Below are 21,017 nucleotides of genomic sequence, written 5' to 3' on the forward strand. Positions count from 1 at the left end.
AATCTGTTTTTCAAATTAATTTTTCATCCTTAAGAATTTACGGGGTGTTGTCAGAACTGGATTATATGATACCAACCACAAAAAGATTGAAATACATTCACCACGAGCCTAAAGACCATTTAGGCCATTCAGACTCATGAATACCCAAGAACCATTTCCCGTTCAAATGCTCATCATGAACGTATCAACAGCCCTAAGTGCTTCAAGTACATCAGCCAGCATTAAGCAAATTATCCTGAAAATGTTCCTGAGCCAAATATAAAATATTAGCTTTAGAGTCATAACCTGACACTGTTCTGTAAGTGTAGCAATGCAATATGTTGTACCAACCTGAAGCCAAACCTCTTTAGTTGAACAATCAAGGACTTCGCCTTTAGCTATTTATTGTTGTATCAAAGAGTTCTGCTGATGAAGTGAGCAGATTCTTGTGATAGCTACATAATGAGCAGACATAATTCATTGTACATCTTCAGCTTATAAATATCAAGAGTGTGTTGTTGCTATTATAAAGCAAATCTATTTGGATGTAGATTATGTGAATGCACACACCTTGTATATACACTTGTACAAGTCACTGAGAATTTCATCATCCTCTTCACTCTCCTTTTCCTGAGGAAACAGTCGCCGCCTGCCTGTTTTCAAATCAGAGTCTGATATTTCTTTCAGCTTCTTCCGGAAGCCGTTTTTATGCACCACACCATTTACCAGCCCGTTTTTTGGCTCAAACCTGGGCAGAGACTGAGACTTGTATGTGTTATCTGAATGTGCTTCCAGGGGTCCTTTCCTCTTCTCCAGGTTCTCCTTTTCCTTCAACACCTCCCTCTCCAGCCTCTTGTGCTCGTCCTGTGAGAGAGAGTCATACGAGAGTAGGAACTGGCAGTAAGCCTCTTGCAGCTTGGCCAGCCTGTCTTGTGCAGTTTTGGGGATTCGCAGCATGTCTGCCAATTTATTCCACTTCTTGAGGTCAGTCACTTGCTGCATGCCACCCATTTCGTTGATCAGCTGGTAAAACCGAGCCAAGTCCAACTCGCATCCTCCTACGACAGAGAAACACATCAATATCCCAAGCTTCAGCCAATACTGCAGCTACATTTGGAACTGCACTTTCAAAAAAATGTTATTTCTCTATCAATTAAATATTACACAATGAATATCACTCACTATTTAAATCAATATCATACTGATAATTTAATCTTTAATCAAAGAAGACCCACCCAGATTCTTTTGTCTTAATAGCACCAGTTATGCCTTTAAAAAAACTTTTAAATATACCTTCCCTGCTATTTGGGAATTATTATTTCATCTCATTTGATTATATAGAAATATCAACAATGCTTAATCAACAGTAACACCCATCAAAGGAATTGGTAACTTACCTTTGTATTGTTAATGGTAGAAACAACACACTAGAAAAAAGAGAAAAATTCCTCTCTCCCACTTCACTCCCATTTAAAACATATTCCTCAATCTAAAATTGAGAACAGTGCTGAGAAACACTGCACCAAATCTCCTGGTCACATAGATGGCAGGTTTCCTGCATCACTGTTAGAAGAACTCCAATTCTGGGGGGGCGGGGGGGAGAAGAGAGAGAGATCTAGAGGCAGTAACTGTTACATTTCTCGGTATCTGCACTACAAAGTTAGCAATAGTACAGCACAGCACAGTTAGTGGAGCTACTGCCTCAACTCCAGTGACCAGGATTCAATGCTGACCTCCAGTTGCTGTCCATGAGGAGTCTGCATGTTCTCCTATGACCACTGTGATCAGATGCTCAGTCACCTCCCACATCCCAAAGGCCTGGGAGATGGTTGGTTAAATGACTACTGTAAACTTCCCCCAGTGCAAAAAAGGTAAGTGATCAGAACTAGCAGAAGTAGATGTGAGTGTCGGCAGAATAAAAATGAGATTAGTGTAAGTGTCTGCTTGACAGTCGGGATGTACTCAGTAGCCCAAAGTGGCTGCCTTCACACTGTATAACTCCATGAAACACAAGTGAAGCAGAGTAAAATTCAACAGGGCCAAGTTAATACTGCACTTCAGAGCAAGAAGCAAAAACCAGCCTAACACTGGCTAAATAGTACCTTCCCTCCACACAGTTAAACAAGTGCTTCATTCTCTTTTAACATCTGCAAAGACTTAAAACAATCATATCACAAGTTAAGCTGCACATATTGTTTCTCATTAGAACTTGGAATTTTCTCTGCAGTTCTTTTACTGAAATACAGGCTGTCTCTGAATAACAAACAAGTTCTGTTTTACAGGCGCTCATAAGTCAATTTTGCTGACAAGTTTGAAAATACACAGAAATCACTCAACATGGTAACCATACTCTACTGAATTGTAATGAGTGGCAGTGAAACACAAAGACAAAGAACAGTTACTAAAAGTGGAGAGCGCAGAGAGTGAGAGCAAGACATTAGTTCCACTGTAAAAATTTAGTAGCATTATGGAAGCACTATGTACGCTTGCCAGTATTAATAACTTAATAAGGCATTAATCACTCAGGGATGACCAATACTGGAACTGGTTTTGACTCTTATTGGTAAAAGAAATGTTTATCCCACTTGTTCTTTCCATGGGTTCTCTACCTGAACTCAATACATTACAAAGACAAAGCAACACAGCTCTCTGAAGGGGCTGGGATAACACAACAATACAAATCACTCTGTGCAAGTACAGCATTGTAGCTAATAACGTGCGGAATCCAAATAAAAGTTTGCCCATGCATTACTAAAAGCACAAACTGTACTAGAAGCCATCTATGGAACAATGGGCCAGTAATCAATCTATGGAAGGGATTAGAAGGCAGATCGTACACCTTCAACACTGTGCTTCCACCAGACTCCCCCTACGACAGGTGGATAATGTGATCAAACTAACTTCCCCATGGACAGCCCCAAGCCCAGCTGTGAAAGGAGGAGGGTAAGCAACGCCACCCCACAAAAAAATCCGTGCTACAGAAACGCCAACAGAAGCCTCAAAGACCTCATTCCTGGCAGAACCAAGAAGAGCTACACCTGGGGACAACTTGAAAGACTGGCCCAGGACAGAAGACTGTCGAGTTGCTGTCAGTGGCATATGCCCCACTATGGGTGATGGGCAAGTAAGCAAGTGATCAAACTTCTCTGGGTAATTTACGGTATCAAACCAGAGCACAAACAGATGTATCACATTAGAAAATGAGAGAGAGATTTAACTGAGAAAATAAAACTTTCAGGGAACTAGACAAGGCAGGTAAGTATAATCTTTTTCCTACAATGAGACCAATAATCAATGATCACAGGTTTATTACAAGTATTCCCCAGGCTACAGCATGATTCCATTCATGTGAACTGTTTGGAAAAGTTGGAAATGTGACATGACCAAATTTCCATATGGTAGAAGACTCCACATCAGCAAATCCATCTTGCCCACCTCTCAAGGACTGAGTGAAAAAGTTCAGAGGGAAGTTGAGGAAACTTTTTTATAAATTTGACCCCAAATTACTGCCTCAAGGGTGCAGTGAGGTGAGAGTGGAGGATGGGTGAATGTGGAGGAGCAGAAAGGACATGGTAACAGAAAACCTACTGCTTGGCCAGATTGTGCTTTAACAAATATCAAGTACAATTTTTATGAGGTTACGGACCAAGAACAAGAAAGTGAATCTCAGCTCGTTGGGCTCGTCCCCGGCTGGCATAGACATGCTGTACTGAACAGTCTGCCATTAGTTGATAACTAAAAGCCCAATCAGAAATACAAATCCCATTTCCAGAAAAGTTGGGATATTTTCCAAAATGCAATAAAAACAAAAATCTGTGATACGTTAATTCACGTGATCCTTTATTTAACCGACAAAAGTACAAAGAAAAGATTTTCAATAGTTTTACTGACCAACTTAATTGTATTTTGTAAATATACACAAATTTAGAATTTGATGGCTGCAACACACTCAACAAAAGTTGGGACAGAGGCATGTTTACCATTGTTACATCACCTTTCCTTTTAATAACACTTTTTAATCGTTTTGGAACTGAGGATACTAATTGTAGTAGATTTGCAATTGGAAATTTTGTCCATTCTTGCTTGATATAAGACTTCAGCTGCTCAACAGTCCATGGTCTCCGTTGTCTGATTCTCCTCTTCATGATGTGCAGGCCAGTCAAGCACACACACTCTGTGTCTACAAAGCCACGCTGTTGTAGCCCGTGCGGAATGTGGTCTAGCATTGTCCTGCTGAAATAAGCATGGACGTCCCAGGAAGAGACGTCGCCTTGATGGCAACATGTGTCTCTCTAAAATCCTAATATACGCCTCAGAGTCAATGGTACCTTCAAATACATGCAACTCACCCATACCGTGGGCACTGATGCATCCCCATACCATCACAGATGCTGGCTTTTGCACCTTTCACTGATAACAATCAGGATGGTCATCTTAATCTTTGGCACGGAGTACATGTGTAGCATGACGGTTTCTTAGGCAGTGCCGCCTGAGGGCTCAAAGATCACGCGCATTCAACAGTGGTTTCCGACCTTGCCCTTTACGCACTGAGATGTCTCTGAATTCTCTGAATCTTTTCACAATATTATGTACTGTAAATGTTGAAAGACCTAAATTCTCTGCAATCTTGCGCTGGGAAATGTTCCTTTTGAACTAACAATTCTCTCACAAATTTTGGCACAAAGGGGTGAGCCACGACCCATCCTTGCTTGCAAAGACTGAGCCTTTGATGGATGCTACTTTTATACCCAGTCATGATACCTCACCTGCTACCAATTAGCCTGCTTAATGTGGAGTCTTCCAAACCGGTGTTACTTGAATATTCTGTGCACTTTTCAATCTTATTTTAACTGTCCCAACTTTTGTTGAGTGTGTTACAGCCATCAAATTCTAAATTTGTGTATATTTACAAAATACAATTAAGTTGGTCAGTAAAACTAGTGAAAATCTTTTCTTTGTACTTTTGTCAGTTAAATAAGGGTTCACATGAATTACCATATCACAGAATTTTGCTTTTATTGCATTTTGGAAAATATCCCAACTTTTCTGGAAATGGGGTTTGTACATGTCCAATCCTGGACTGGCTTCAATATCCATCGTTGGACCCCAGTGAATAGATTTCCTAGGAAACAATCATTGGCAACCATGAAGGACTCTCACTGATTCTCCCTGGCCACCGTTACGGGGGTTGAGCCAAACGACACTGTGTTAGAACTCCCACCCCCCAAGAATCTGAGTTCAATTTACCAGTTTCAACCCGATCTGAGCCTTGCTCAAAAAGGTCAAAGCAATCTCTATTGGAAGGTGTCAGCAGGAGCTGAGCTTCTGCCCCTGAAATGTGAGCAATGGCTACAAAAGCCTTGCTTCTCTTTGCAGTTACAACCTTTGAAATTAAACACGGTGAAAAATCTGATCCATTGTAAAACAGGAATAGTAGCAGGGTGGAGTTTGAAGTTTTGGTAACTCATAGAATGTCGTGAATAAATGATATCTGGAAATAATGGGAGAGGTACCACATGCATTGTATCATTAAGGCTATCACAAGTGTTGGATAGGTGGTAGGAGCTGCAGGAAGTTATTTAATACAGCTTCACAAAAGTGACACATCAGCAGGTCAGACTGATCAGAATCTCTGTACTGGAGAACCTCTACTGTCCTGAGGGACCTAGGTGTTTGTATATCAGTTTCATTATTAAAACCTCATTCTCAAAAAAATCCCCCCATATATGAACATAAGCAAGGGCTAAACAATTCCACTCTCCATTTAAAGACAAAGTCTTCCAATACAGGGTTTTGGGTCTTGCATCAAAAGCAAATTGCTATTGAATTATCACTGTGTTACAGTCAACCTAAGTGGCTTCTGATTCCTTCTCAACTCATTCTTCCTTAGTCAAACTCACTTGATACAGTCCGCTTTGTCAGTTTTTCTAGCTGGTAGTTCCTCTTTAGACCAACTGCTTGGCTCTTTGGAAACGTTGAGCCTTTTAAAATAATGTTATACTTTGTATAGCTATTGTTTAAAGGGCTTTTATTCTTTTTGCTGTTATGACAATTGCACGGGGCTGCTTACATACCTGATATTTGCACTCAAGATGATTGTCCATTTTTTTTGTACAGTAATAATGTTATTAAAACTGCTGAAATAGCAATCCAGAAATAGGATTCAAGACCTATCACAGAAGGTGAGGTATTTAAATTCACTTAATTATATACAAAGTCACTATCAGCTAACATAAGTCCAGTGAGCTCCATAAAGGGAGGATTCTGCTTGTAGCATCCAAGACAAACTCTAAAATGGCCTGGAAAACCCCAAAGTTTAAGGGCCTGGAGCAGGCACTCGATGCTGACTGAGTCAGTGATTCTTTAGAGAAAATTGTAGTATATAAACATATATATGTACAGCTTTACACTGGATGAGCACTCTGGTAATAACATTGACTATAAAGTTCAAATATTTTCTCCAGAAATAAATCCAACCTCTTTTCAGTTTCAAATGAAAACTTAATCTATAACCATCAAGCCATACAACAGAAAAACGAGCTTTTCAGCTGAGCATGTGCTATACTAGCACAATTTGCCTAAATTTCCCTATAGCTCTAAACCTTTCCTATTCAAATGTCTTATTATTGCAGTAATTGTACCTGCCTCTACCATTTCTTCTGACAGCTTTTTCAATATACGCACATCCCTGCAGATGTTAAAGTTGCCCCTCAGGTCCCTGTTAAATCTTTCCCCTCTCAACTTAAACCTATACTCTCTAGTTTTAGACTCCTCTACCCAACAAAACAGACTGTAGATTCATCCTATCTATGCTCCTCCTGATTAAATACTAAATTGAAAAAGATTACATAACAGTCCTCTTCTCCTCCAAATAACTTACTTAATTAGACAGACGGGGCAATGTCTTATCCAAATTATTTACTGTGCCAAGATTCTTTGCATCCTTTTCAGTTTCTCCCCCCCCTTTCTGTCTAACAGATACCTACTGATTAAACATATCTGCCAGTAGAATTCGAATTGGAATATTATTGTCACATGCTCTGAGATACAGTGAAAAGCTTGCTGTGCATATTGTTTATACAGATCAAATCATTCATTACACAGGGCACGAAGATAGAACAAGGTAAAACAATAACAGAATACAGAATAAAGTATAACAGTTACAAAGAAAGTGCAGTGCAGGTATACAATAAAATGCAAGGTCATAACAAGGCAGATTGTGAGGTCAAGAGTTCATCTTATCATACTAGGGAATCATTTAATAGGCTTATAACAGCAGGACAGAATGTGTCCTTGAGCCCGATGATACACGCTTTCAGGCTTTCGTCTGCACAGTGGAAGTGGCTAAGATAGAATGCCCAAGGAGGGTGGGCCATTAATTGTTAATTGCCTTGGGACTTGCATCACCAGTTTCAAGAACAGTTACTACCCCTCAACCATCAGGCTCTTGAACAAAAGGGGATAACTTTACCCATTCTATCTCTGACGTTTCCACAACCAATGGCCTCACATTAATGACTCTTTATCGTGTTATCTCATGCTCTGGTTATATATTGCTATTTATTTAATTTGCAGTCCGACAGTTTGTTGTTTATTGATCCTGCTTAGTTGCTGTCCTATAGACTTGTTAAGTATGCCCACAGCAAAAAGAATCTCACGGTCGTATGTAGTGACATGTATGTACTCTGATAATAAATTTACATTGAACTTTTTAAACTGCAAATTTGAGTGCAATTTATAGAGTTCTTTTACTTAGATCAAGAACACATTTGTATTCAGCTTTACATTGCTACTTATTGGCTCCAATCAACCTTTCAAACACGCTTCTGTGCATTGTCCCTGCAAATCTGGACATTGTGAAATGCTTAAAACCTTTTGACATCAGCATAGCACTAGATGTCGGAAAATTTCTGGAGTTGAAATAATCTCCAAGGACATTCTCCTGTACATCCTACTGCCGAAGGCTATAAAGAGCACAATGTTAACAAGTCTTCTCTCATCTCTTTTTGCCAGGAACAAAAATGTGTATTAGGCACAGTTGAATGATTTTGCATTTGATCACCTGAGGACTTATTTTGACACAGATTGCAATTGACCATTATCTCCTTCAATAACCAAGCTTAAATCTGTAGATAAGTTTGTATTTTGGACATTCCTAGGTGGTTCTACCAAAACACCAATGACTTGAATGCTGTCTTGTTAAAGAATAGTTTATATACATCCAAATCCTTAAGATTTCCTGAACCACAATAGCAAAGCACAGTGGCTATATGGATATAGAATGTGTAAGTAAATACCTAGCTTTAGTAATTGCATTGATGCATGCTCTCATCTTGAGGATATACTGACCATTCCGATGAAACATCGACATTTGGCATGCTGACAGGTGCCAGTGGAGGAGTCAGGTAAGTGAGTGAGTTTTGGAGGTAGTGTGTTTGATGAAGGCAAACTAGATGAAGGAATACACGCTAACTGGTGCAATACTGGAGTACAGAGGTAAAAAGGAATCCTTGTGTGCTCAGACACCCTCAATTATCCAGGGCAAGGAGCAGGAAGGTCAATTCTCAAACCACTAAGTACAGCTAGAGTGTTCGGATTTCCAAACCACAAGGACACCATCTTACTAGACAGACTGTAGTTGAGGTTTACAAGGATGCTCCTGGACTAGAGAATGACTAGAGGCTGACTAAACTAGCGTTCCTTGGGACCAAAGCAATTGGCAGGGGACTTAAAATACAAGGACATCTTGCAGAAGATAGAAAGAACATATTTCCAGTAGCAAAGTCAATACCAGGAAGCATTGCTATTTTAAAAAAGGTGATTATTAGAATGAATTGAGATCTGAGAAACAAGCATTTCACCCTATGTGCTCTGTGTTGTGGGGGAAAGAATGGAGAGGATGTGGACTGTGCTAATGTGGTAACAGGGAACAGCAGACAAAAGTAGAGATATGATGACAAGAATAGCAGAGTAGAAGACATGGAGAAAAGCAGAGCAATGATGACACCTCCACAAGTTTCAGGAACTTCACCAATTATGTTATAGCATGCACCCACTGTTGCAGTAGGAAATTGGATTTACTGTTAGACGTGTGGATAATCATCTTATTCTGTAATCAGGACCTAGTCTGTTAATTAATCTTCTGCAGCCACTGCTCTGTCATCAAGATGCTGTTCTACTGATAATCTTAAAGCTGTACGAATTCACACTCAGGTAGATCAGCTTTGACTGGTTTCCTGGTGCACACGGTTTTTAATAAATCACCCGTTAGTTTAAACACCAACTTCATGTTATCTTTCAGTTTTCTCCCTCACTCAGTAATTCTCTGCTCATGTAGCCAGTGGAGACAGAAGCCCTCTGTATTAGGATTAACAATGTAACTGCCGAATGAGATTGGCTGGAAAGGATTTTATTTTTCCATCGAAGAGCTTAACGGTGGTCATAAACACCCTGCAAGTCTCATTCATATTAAAGGCATCGACTTTTCAAACCAATTTCTTGTGCTAGATGTTCTCTGTTCTATGTAACCAACTGAGCCAGGAGACAGCAGCTGTAGTTAATGGCTAAGAGTTGCTAGGAAAGGACGCACACTTGTAACTCCCCAGTGCAAGTGCCTTGGCCAAATGTCACTTGGATGGTGAGGAGTGGGGAAAAGTGGGGTCATGGAAATATCATTTTCTCTCAGTCCACCTCAAAATAGAATAGTGAGTTTACATCCCACACATTTCATCCTGGCCTGTGATGGTGTCAGTGATGGGGATGGAGAAAAAAAAGACTATAGATCATCAATTAGGTATGACTCAATATCCAAGGAAGAGGCAGCACTGGATCTACTTGGAGAAGTGAATTTTATGTGAGCAGCTAATACGATAACTGGATACAAGTTTGAATGTGCTTGGGGGTGAGGATGGGAATGTGTGAAAGATAAAAAGCTTTTCACTTGAAAAACAGCTGATTCAGTGAGAATTACATTAATGAAAACAAACTGGCGTAGCCCATAGACCGAGCACATTCTCCAAAAATGATTGGAGCAGACACCAGAAACTCTGGGACAAATAGAGAAATTAATGAAAGCATTAGAACCAAATAATCACCCCAGGATGATAACAACTGAGTCCAAGCCAAACCTACAAAACACAGTATAGCAACAAACAAACAAACTGCTGGAAGAACTCAGCAGGCTGAGCAGCATCTCTGGGGAGTGGGGTGTGCAGTGGGAGGAATTGTTGATGTCTCAGGTCAGAACCCTGCATCGGGATTTGACACAAAACCTCAAGAGCTCCTGCTCCCCCCACCTCCCATCCCACATGCTGCTTGACCCACTCAGTTTCCCAGCAGTTTCTCTGTAGCTGCAGATTCCAGCATCCGCGATCTCTCGCATCTCCAAACACACATCGAAATACAGTTCAAAAGGCTGAAAGGAAAAGTGAAGACAGACTGGTAGAGAACAAACTGGATCAGTACAAGAACAGATCTTGGGCACAGGTACTAGGAAGAATGGCTTTTATTTACATAGCATTGTCAAGACATGAGTAGAACTTTCAAACAGAATTTGATATCTGAATAGACTGTTAATCACTTGATCAAGTAGGTTAAGTACACAAGAAGCAGAGTCCTCAAGTCTACTCAACCCACCTTTTGATATGAACATACACTTAGCAGCCACTTTATTAGGTACATCTGTACACCTGCACATTAATGTAAATATCTAATCAATTACGTGGCAGCAACTCAATGCATAAAAGCATGCAGACATGGTCAAGAGGTTCAGTTGTTGTTGTTCAGACCAAACATCAGAATGTGGAAGAAATGTGATCTAAGTGACTTTGACTGTGGAAGGATTGTTGGTGCCAGATGGGGTGGTTTGAGTATCTCAGGAACTGCAGATCTCCTGGGATTTTCACGCATAACAGTCTCTAGAGTTTACAGAGAATGGTGGGATAAACAAAAAACATCCAGTGAGTAGAGTTCTATGGTTGAAAACACCTTGTTAATGGGAGAGGTAAGAGGGGAAAGGCCAGACTGGTTCAAGCTAACAGGAAGTTGACAGCAACTCAAAAAACCACACATTACAACAGTGGTGGACAGGAGCATCTCTGAATGCACAAGTCAAATCTTGAAGTGGATGGACTACAGCAGCAGAAGACCTGAGTGTAGATGATTTATGCTGACATCAACAGTAGGGTGTTTGCGAGGAGATGGCACCAGGGAAACTACCACCATTTATCTTGGAGGGGGAAGAAAGGAAGTCCTCGGTGGCATTAAATTCTTCGACCAAATTGTGCCCCCAGTACCTCCCACCCCTGCCCCTACACTAGCTCAGTGTTGGTCCTGACAACCCTGATGCCTCAGTTCTGTAGCTGATCTGGGAATGTGGCAGCAGGCCACCAGTGGCAACCAGCTCGCCAGATATCATATACAAAGGTAACACCCATCCCAGCAGCATCTGCAAGCTGTCAAAGGCCTGTTCCATTCTGTTTCAATGTCACTGATAATCAGATGTAAAAAATTGAATCATTCAAAATTAAAATGGATTATTAAGAGATATTAACAGTAGCTTAATGTGTGTTTAAACATGAGTAAAACCATTAAGATACAACAAAACAGAAAGACCTAGCTTTAATGAAGACTATGAGCCTATAGGAACAAGAGGCATCGATGGTGCTGCTGAGGCAAGGCAGAAGAGCCGAGTCCAGCATTTCAAGGTGGTACATTACCAGACACCCCTGGGATCAATACCAAGTGCTGGGAGGAAGCATAAGGTTAGATGCAGTAACACAAAAGCCACCGGTTTTGTACATTCCTAGTTACCCAACAGCTCTAACAGAACTGCAGGTTGGTCAACAACACAATCCCATCTGATAATTTGCCCTTGGTTTCACAGGAGGGTGTGGCAGTCCAAATGAGTGCATTGAGGAAGATACAGAACACAGGGTGGATAAATTTAGAAAGACTGCTGGAACTGGCACCCTACTGTACTGAATGATGTCAGAAAGAAAACATAAGACAGCCTTAGAACTGGAAACGTGCCAAATGACTGAAGAGCCGCCAACACAACGTCGCTGCTCAAAGAAATTGATAATGTGATAACCACAGCCAAGTATTTGAAGCATTGGGTTGTCACAGATGATGTTTCCATTTATGGGGAATTTAAAACAACATTAAACCCTAGAGCTCTTCCCAATGAAGATTTGATTACAATGAGGAAGATTACACTCTTTGCAAGGCACTCTGTTGGTGTTTTCCAGTCCCACATCAGGTTAAAAGCTTTTGCAATGGGCTCTATAAGCAGCATACAAAGTGAATCCTCGTAATAGAGCAACAATCAATCTGGTGAGAGAACTGAGGAGGTTGAAGAGCATCCACAGCAGGAAAGGAACTGTCGACACTTCGGGTCCCTTTCCTCTCAAAGATGCTGCTCAAACTATTGAGTTCCTCCAGCACAGGTTGCTCACTGATCACAATTCCAACATCTAAAGTGCCTTGTGTCTTCCTAATATCATGGACAGCCTTTATAATACAGTACATAATTCACTCACGCATTGTACATTTTTACAAAGGAAGTGTTTCAGTAGATGGCTTACCTATGAGTGGGGGCTCATCTATTGTAATGCCCTGAGATCTGAGGTGTTTCTTGATACAGGCTAGTCGTTGTACATTGGGTCCCCACCGTCTACCCAGCTTATGCACATGCTGAATCTGAGTCACAAACCGCATTTCATCATTCAATTTGCACTCAGGCCTCCAGTCTGAGGGAGGGATCACCCGACACATACCGTACTTCTCTGTCTGAGTTCTGACAGCTTCCATATAAGCTAACGGGTCTTGAAACTCTTTTTGGGTTGGCCTGAGAATGGGAATTTCTCCAACCAGTGCCATGCCAACTTTGTTGCCTTTCTCTTGTTTTACTGTAGAGTCTTGTGTCTTGTGAGAGGACTCTGTAGCTGAGGTAGAACTATTTTCGCTGGAGGCACTTTCCAATTTGCTCTGTGCTTGTTTGCTTGGAGTGTTCTTACCCAAGGAAGCCTTCCTAAGCCTCTGTCTTTCACTGTTCTTCACTGGTGTTTCACACTTTATTCGTCCATTAGGTAGAGTTTTTACTTTTGTATTTGCTTTATTATCTTCAGCTCCTACAGTACACGGAGCAGCTTTCACTCTCTTTGAAGGTGATTGTGGTTTTATTATCTGCTTCAGCTCCTCGTGCCTCCTCTTGGAGGTCCGCAGTCCTTCCTTTACCTCTCTGACTTCAACTTTAGTGGAAGCTTTCCCATTCATCTTTCCATTTAGTTTGACACAGCTAAGGCCAGCACCATTTGAATGGGATGTCCCATTAGATAGCACCTGTTTTCTTGATTTTGCATTGCTGCTTTCAGTTTTCCCTGAGATTGTATGGTTAACAGCTACACTGGATTTAACATGGTTCGGTTTGGTTTCCTTGACCAGTTCTCTCTTGGCTTTGGTGTATGTAACGTTTCCCTTTGTCACTGTTGCAGTGTACTTCACAGTCTTGGACGGTGAAGGTCTAACCTCCCTATTCTTTTTGGCACAGGATGCACTCGCGCCTGTGGATAGAGTCTGAGCAATTCCGTTCATCCCTCTCGAAACCTGCCAACAGGACAAAAAAAAAGCCGCTGGTTAACTGTTAATGACACGGGATCCGGGCTCAGAGCAACCAACCTTCACCCCAATCTTAACAAAACATCTGCAGTATGTACAAAGTATGCTCAGTTACCTGAGCAAACACTTTACCTATTCACACACAGACCTGCACCAGGGAGGAAAGCCGAGGCTGTCTATACAGATCTCGGAGATTAATCTAAACCAACAGCCTTTTGAAAGTCAAAGATAGAACGCAACCAAATAAGCCAAATTAATACTTACCAGAAGTGAGGCAAAAATAGAAATATTTTCTTTTTCTGTTATTTACACTATCAAACTGAAAAGGGGTGCATTTTTTTGTTCATCTTCTCCATGATTAAACATACCACTCTCACCAGCCAGCCATACAAATGACCATTTCCCCAATTACTGCCTCAGGAAAGCAGCCAAAATAATCAACGAACCTTCCCACACTGGTCAAGTTCAGCAGAAACTTGAAACACAAACTATCAGGCTCAAGGTCAGCTTCTACCCTGCTATCATCAGACCCCTGAACAGAATTCCCATGCACTGGGAAGATTAACCCCTGAACAGAATTCCCATGCACTGGGAAGATTAACCCCTGAACAGAATTCCCATGCACTGGGAAGATTAACCCCTGAACAGAATTCCCATGCACTGGGAAGATTAACCCCTGAACAGAGTTCCCATGCACTGGGAAGATTAACCCCTGAACAGAATTCCCATGCACTGGGAAGATTGACCCCTGAACAGAATTCCCATGCACTGGGAAGATTAACCCTTCAACTTCCAACCTAGCTCACCATGTTCTTTGCACTTTACCTACAAACTTTTTCCGGAACTGTAACACAATACAATTCATTTTTTACAATCCAGTTGGACTTAGGCATGTAATGATCTGACTGATGGCACATAACCAGAAGTTTTTTGTTGTATCTTCATATTCATGATAGTAATATACTAATAAACTTTATGGTCTTACTCTATATCCTAATTGTTTCTACCCAAACAAGATTACTCAACCATAGCTCCCTTCCTTCTTGTTACAGCATATTCTGGAGTTAGGCTATATAGCAAATATTAATTTTACCAGCAACCTACCTTCAGATTTGAATGTGGATTACAGACTGGATTTAAAACACAGCTCAAAACTAGAGTGGCAGGTTGGAGTCAATTCCATTTAGACTTCTGGTGCCTGCATATGCATGAATGCAGCCTAGAGTCAGTGGAGATTAACATTCAATTTGGGTGTCTGGTGTGTGGCTGTGAAGAAAGAGATCTGTGAAAACTATATGTAGTTCAAAGGAAGCATTGTAGATACATTAAAGCTATAGAATTGTCCTGCTATAATCTATGATCTTTAGCATTTAAAAATGTCATTTAATATTGGGTCAGGAGGGCTCTTCTAACAAGAGTGTCTCAATATGATTCCTGTTGCTGAATAAAACACTTCTATATCTACTAGCTTCAGTGCCTCTCCAGTGACTTTGTTCATGTAACACCACTCTCCAAGAGCACAGCAGTTCCTTATCTCTTACTGATAGCATGTGATAATTGTACATACTCTTCTACTCTTCTGCAGGGGTTGTGTAGGGGGGTGGGGGGGGGGGGAAGGACGAGGGAAGAGAGTTAAAGCAGATTAGTATAGTGAGCAAAAAAAAGGTCAGCATGGTGATGAAGGGTTAAGGGGCCATTTTCGCACTGGAACATACTGTGACTTACTCTATGAACCCCGCCCTTCCATTTTCCCCAAATAGAGGGGGCAGAAAAGAGCAACTAGCTTACAATTACTAGCCACCATTTATCATAGAAAAAAATTCCAAAACAGGAAACCAGCAGGAAATCCAAACAATTTGACAAGCTTCTGCAAGGCAGCAAATATAGTTGCTTGAAACAGATCCAGAAGGAAGCTGTGTCATAGACCTGGTGTAACTGCAGGTTGTTCAGGGTGACTTTCTCTGCAGCGGCAATGATTGTGAAGATTCTTCTCCTGACCCTTGTTTGGGCTGGAAGTGGGAAGGTTGATGGAGATGGTCCAAATTTCAGGTCCTGACTACTACAGAGATTTAAGGTTAGGCATCTGAACGCTATCCAACAGTAGACTGCGGTTGGTGGTGCAAACATCCCCTGGCAAGCAGATTACATACTATCAGAAATGAGAAAGGTAACAAAGGAGGAACTAACAAGAATTATTTTTAAATGAGAGCCCAAAACAAGCCAACAGCTGTCTAAAGTTGACAAGACATTTTATTCCTGCTTACACAGGGGCCATTGAGTTGGACAGTGAAGAGAAGGCTGATGTATTGGAAAAATACAAACATATCTTAACCTTACAAGCAAAAGCAATGTAATAATGTGGGGAGCTTAAAACTGGACATTAACAGAAGTTAAACAGCTTGATCAAACTGGGCCAAACTTTAGAATGTTGCACTCTAAATATGGATGGAAAAAAAATGGAAGGCGATGTGGGAGGGGCGCATTAGATTGATCATCAGAGTAGGTTTAAAAACTTGGCACAACATTGTGGGCAGAAAGGCCTGTACTGTTCAATGTTCTAATGTGAATGGAGCAGTTAGACAGCACCGGGTCAGGAGAAAGGAGGAAACTATAACTTAACAGGGCCACAGTTGTCATGTTCAATAGTCTGAGACTTTCCATTATTAGTAAAACAAACATGAACCAGCTTATATGGTAGCACTGCAAATGCTATAGCCTACCAGAACAATGCTGAGAACAGGTTCACTCCCCCCACACCACACAGGAGGGGCCATCAAGTCAATGCCAGCTCTTCTCTCCTCCCATCTCCCTGATAACCTATCCTCCCTCACACCTCCATCAACTCAGCTGTATCCCACCCACCTACACTGAAGGCAACTTATAATGGCCAATCAAACCACCAGCACATCTCTGGGATGGAGAAGAAACTCGAGCCTGCAGAGGAAAATAGTAGCACACATGAAAACTCACACTGACAGCACAAGAGTTCAGGATCAAACTCAGGTCCCTGGAGATGTGGTGCAATCTGCTACAGAACAGTCACCTATTTGGCTACATACTCCTCAGCGGTCCAATCAAGATTCAAACTAATGGCAGAGGCCTGAGGGGTCAATATGGCATAAGCCACTGTTGTACACAGCCTATCCTATCACCTATCTTGCAGGCAACCATTCCAGAGACCAATTATGGGCTTCAGCACAGGACCACTAGAAATTCGGTCAAGACTTGGACATGGTGCAGCTCAGAATGGATCTTGGAAATCTGGTCACTCATTTTGTCAAAAATTACTTTTGCAAAGAAAACTTGCACAACTGTGCCACCAGAGGGAACCAAAGAGCCTCTGTGTCAGAGGATCTACTGATCATCAAAATACTTAACCAATAAACCAACCATAAGAGTCTTGAAAATTCCACCTGAAAGTGATTTTAATTATAGCTCTTCATGTAAACAATTCATTGAACATTAACCTTAAGAGTTATATTATCTTGATAAGAGGATTCTTGTGTAAATGTATTGTCATTCAACAGATCACAGGTCCAGAATAAATCATTCCTGGTCACGAGCTTCAAAAACATATATTCCTTGCCCTGCTTTCCTAAATTTAGTGCCTCAAGGAAGCCAATAGTTCAACTTCTTTGTCAAAAGCGTACTATCAAAGTGCAAACCTGGACAAGGAATAATTGAAAACCCAGGACATGTTTCAGTGCACTGATTCCAGCCCTGCCAACTTTATTCCCCAAGGCCTACAGAAATACTCCACATATTCAACAGTTCCCCACTTTACATGGCTTCAGTACTAAACCTGGAATGAGCCTTCAATGTCAGTGAATCCCAATGATACTGAGACACCAAACCAATTATCCAACTGCAGATTCCAGAAGAGTTTGCCCGGAAACTATTTTAGTTATAACTCTTTTATTAATGTTATGAGTGTTGCAAGTTGGCAAACAACAACACAGTAAGCAGCAGCTAGATGTTAATTTGTACAAATGTTAAAGCCTTTCCAAAATTAGGAAGCTACAGAAAATAAGAAACAAATCATAAACATGAGAAAGTATGCAAGCAACACACACAAAATGCTGGAAGAACTCAGCAGGTCAGGCAGCATCTATGGAAATGAATAGATAGTTGAGATTTCGGGCTGAGACCTTTCTTCAGGACTGAGAAGGGGGGGGGGGGGGGAAGAGAGTAAAAAGGTGGGGGGAAGGTAAGCTGGAAAGCAATAGGTGAAGCCAGGTGGTGGGAAGCAAAGTAATCTTTAAAATTGCAACATCTTGTATTGATGCCAACTGCTGAGCGAATCAAATGGGTTCAATCTTAATGCGGTGCCATACTGAAGCTTAAAGCAGAGTCATGAGAACGCTTTCCATCCTAGTCTTTGATTAGGACGTCTCACTGTCTGCCAGGCAGATCAACAAACATTGTCGTGTCACTTCAAACAGAACATACTATGAACCAGAAGAATGAATATAGAAAATGCACTGGCATTCTTCAATAGGCAGCCAGCCTCACAACAGCACAAGCAGCATTTACTGGACAATTCAACACACCAATCACTGCTTCATTGCCACGTGACAGAGCTCACTTTGTATCTGCACAGCAGCTCTTGAGAAAGAACATTTCCAGAAAACACAGGTAGCTTCTTTATCTTTCAGCTGAAGTGGGGGGTATGTATGTGAGCCTTGTTAATCCTGCTCCACTGAAAATGTCTAACATTGATGACCATCTTCACTGAGGCCTGGATAATAGGATAACTACTTATCCAACATACATTACTGAGTAAGAACTTCCTGCTAGACATATTGTACTTGAGATATGGTGTTAAACTGATTCACATCTTCCTCTTGGTTGAGGATGATGACCCAACAAACAGGAGCCCCTCCCACTCTGGGTCACTACGCAACTATCTACCAAATTCATTCCGACAGATTAGGAAGGTTGTATAGAACCAAAATTCAAAGGATATGTGCAAACCCCCTGTTGTCAGCTGAGATTACAACAGCAACCTCACTCAACAGAGCTCCAGGATAGTCCACTGATACAAGAGGTCCTACAATCTCTTGACATCACCAGAGGACCCAGTGCCAGAGGGAAGTTTAGGGGAGATGTCAGAGGTAGGTTTTTATTTTTAATAGAGAAAATGGCGAATGTCTGGAACGGACTGCTGAGGGTGGTGGCAGAGGCGGACACAACAGGGACATTAAAGAGACTTTCATGTAGGCCTGACACCAGCCCCCTAGGCCTGAGTCTACGTAGTAGTAATTATGTAGGCACGTGGAGGGAAGAACAATGGGGAGTTGTGGGTTGTGTAGGAGGGAAAGGGGTAGATTGATTGTGGAGTATGTTTATAGCCACACAGTAGGCTGACAGGCCTGAACTACTCTATATTCTGCATAGGGTCTCTTTTCTTGCTGTGACTATAAGTGATTAAAAAGCATGATGCATTTATGCAAAGGAGACTTCAGGCAGCAGTCTACGCCACATGATGATGCTACACAAGTTATCCATATCCTCAAGTATTAAAGGAAATGGGGAAGGGGAATGGTATGGAAAGAAGCAAAAATGAGGAAGTGGATTCTGCCCAGCCACATTGGAAGGGGGAAATGCCTCATCCAAGTCGCATGAAAGTGCCCCACCCAAAGCCAGAGGCGTATAATTAAATCCAAACATACAGGACAACTGGCTGGAGAAAAAATGCCAAGATTACTTTGTTTAATCTGACAATAGGCTTGGAGGAACTTTCGGAGGGAGGAAATTCCTGTTATGGGCAGAGACAATGTGTTCCCTCAGAGTGAGGTCTAATCTACGGCATAAACTCGAAGTATGCAGAGCCCCATCACCATCAAGGGCATCGTGTCTGATTTACTGAGAGCACAGAACAGTACCAGGCTCTCTGAATAATGGCTGCTACCCTGGCAAAGCTATGAGATCATGCCCATGCCAAGTTACTACGAATAGAACAGAGCCATGCTATTCTGCAATCCTGTTACCTCAGTGAATAATGCCGCACACCAAACAGCTGAAGGGAGCAGACAGCTCTGAAAACATCCCACCCAACAAGGACGAGGCACAGCACTCGAGTGAAGCTTTTGCAGCCACCATCAGCACATGATCCTCAAAACTTCCCAAGGTGATTCTGTTTAAATCTTGATGCAATGAAGCCAATTCATCTCACTCCACCTGAAGAAATAACTTGCAAACACATTACCATCCTAATTTGAAAGTATATTATTACCCTTTGTTCAGTCTTTGGGGAATACCCTCTATAATAGTATTTGGGTAACACAAAAGTAGAAGAGTCAATATAAATTGGTAAGAATATTCGATGGAGAAAGGCGGAAGAGAAAGGAGAAGCCCCTGTACAGGTGACAAGATCTGTGGCATGGTTCTTACATCACAACAGAGCGATATAATTTCACAGCATTGAGTTTGGTAGTGCAGACTGGACCTTCTCCCAGTTACAACTTACTTATTTTTCATTGCCAGATAGAGCACAGAATAAGCCCTCTGAGCCCAGTGTTAACCCTAACCTAATCGCGAGACAATTTACAATGAACAATTAACCTACTCACTGGTATGTCTTTGGACTGTGGGAAGAAACTGGAGCACCTAAAAAAAATACCCACATGTTCCACGGGGAGGACATACAAGCTGGACCACCATTAATTTTTTTTAAACCTATTCCTATAGCAACTTAAGTTCATGAAACAAATGGCTACTGTCTCACTAATAGCCCTTTCATTATGAACCATCAATCGCTGCTAAAAATGGTATGTTTGGTAAAAGTTATGAGCAGAATCAAATCAGTGGAACTTTTCCCCCATCGTATTTTATTAGAGTACTGGGATATTTACACATTCATAGCAATTTTAGCTACAGTACTGTGAAAAAGTCTTACACATTTGCACAATACTGTAGTAATTTCATATGTTGCACGGTAATGCCACTGCTGTAAAAAAAAAATGAGACACGTGAGTGATGATAAATCTGACTGATCTGGGTCTCTACAATGGACTGATAGTGGAAAGGAGGCAGGGAGAGGAATCACGAATGGGAAAAGCAGAAGGAAGGGAAGGAAGTGGGAAGCAGAAGAGAGACATTCTATAATGATCGATAAACCAACTGTTTGGAATCAATTAACCTTGTCTGGTGTCTCAGAGCTGGGAGTGGCCACCCTCACCCTGGCACTTCATCCCACACCCCTCCCACAGCACTCCACCCTCACCATTCCTGATATCCTTTGCTCCTGCCAGATTTACAAACTTGCTCTCTACTCCATGGTAACAAATACAGTACAGGTGGCCCCCGTTTTTCGAACATTCGCTTTACGACAGCTCACTGTTACAAAAGACCTACATTAGTACCTGTTCTCACTAACCAAAGAGGATTTTTGCTTTTACAAAAAAAAAGACGCCCGCTTT

The 21,017-nt window shown here is 41.5% G+C and overlaps 1 protein-coding gene across 5 annotated transcripts in view; it reads right to left on the reverse strand.

Moving 5' to 3' along the window:
• The window catches only part of jarid2b (jumonji and AT-rich interaction domain containing 2b), a 352,517-nt gene that overhangs the window by 56,647 nt on the left and 274,853 nt on the right, over positions 1 to 21,017 (reverse strand). For all 5 annotated transcript variants that reach the window (XM_073023952.1, XM_073023955.1, XM_073023954.1 and 2 more), the window contains 2 exons: positions 12,564 to 13,584; positions 550 to 1,037 (listed from right to left, as the gene is read on the reverse strand). In XM_073023952.1, the coding sequence (XP_072880053.1) occupies positions 550 to 1,037; positions 12,564 to 13,584 (1,509 nt within the window). The remainder of the gene's footprint in view (positions 1 to 549; positions 1,038 to 12,563; positions 13,585 to 21,017) is intronic.

Source organism: Hemitrygon akajei, chromosome 20, assembly GCF_048418815.1.
Source record: "Hemitrygon akajei chromosome 20, sHemAka1.3, whole genome shotgun sequence".
In the NCBI taxonomy this organism is placed as follows: Eukaryota; Metazoa; Chordata; class Chondrichthyes; order Myliobatiformes; family Dasyatidae; genus Hemitrygon; species Hemitrygon akajei.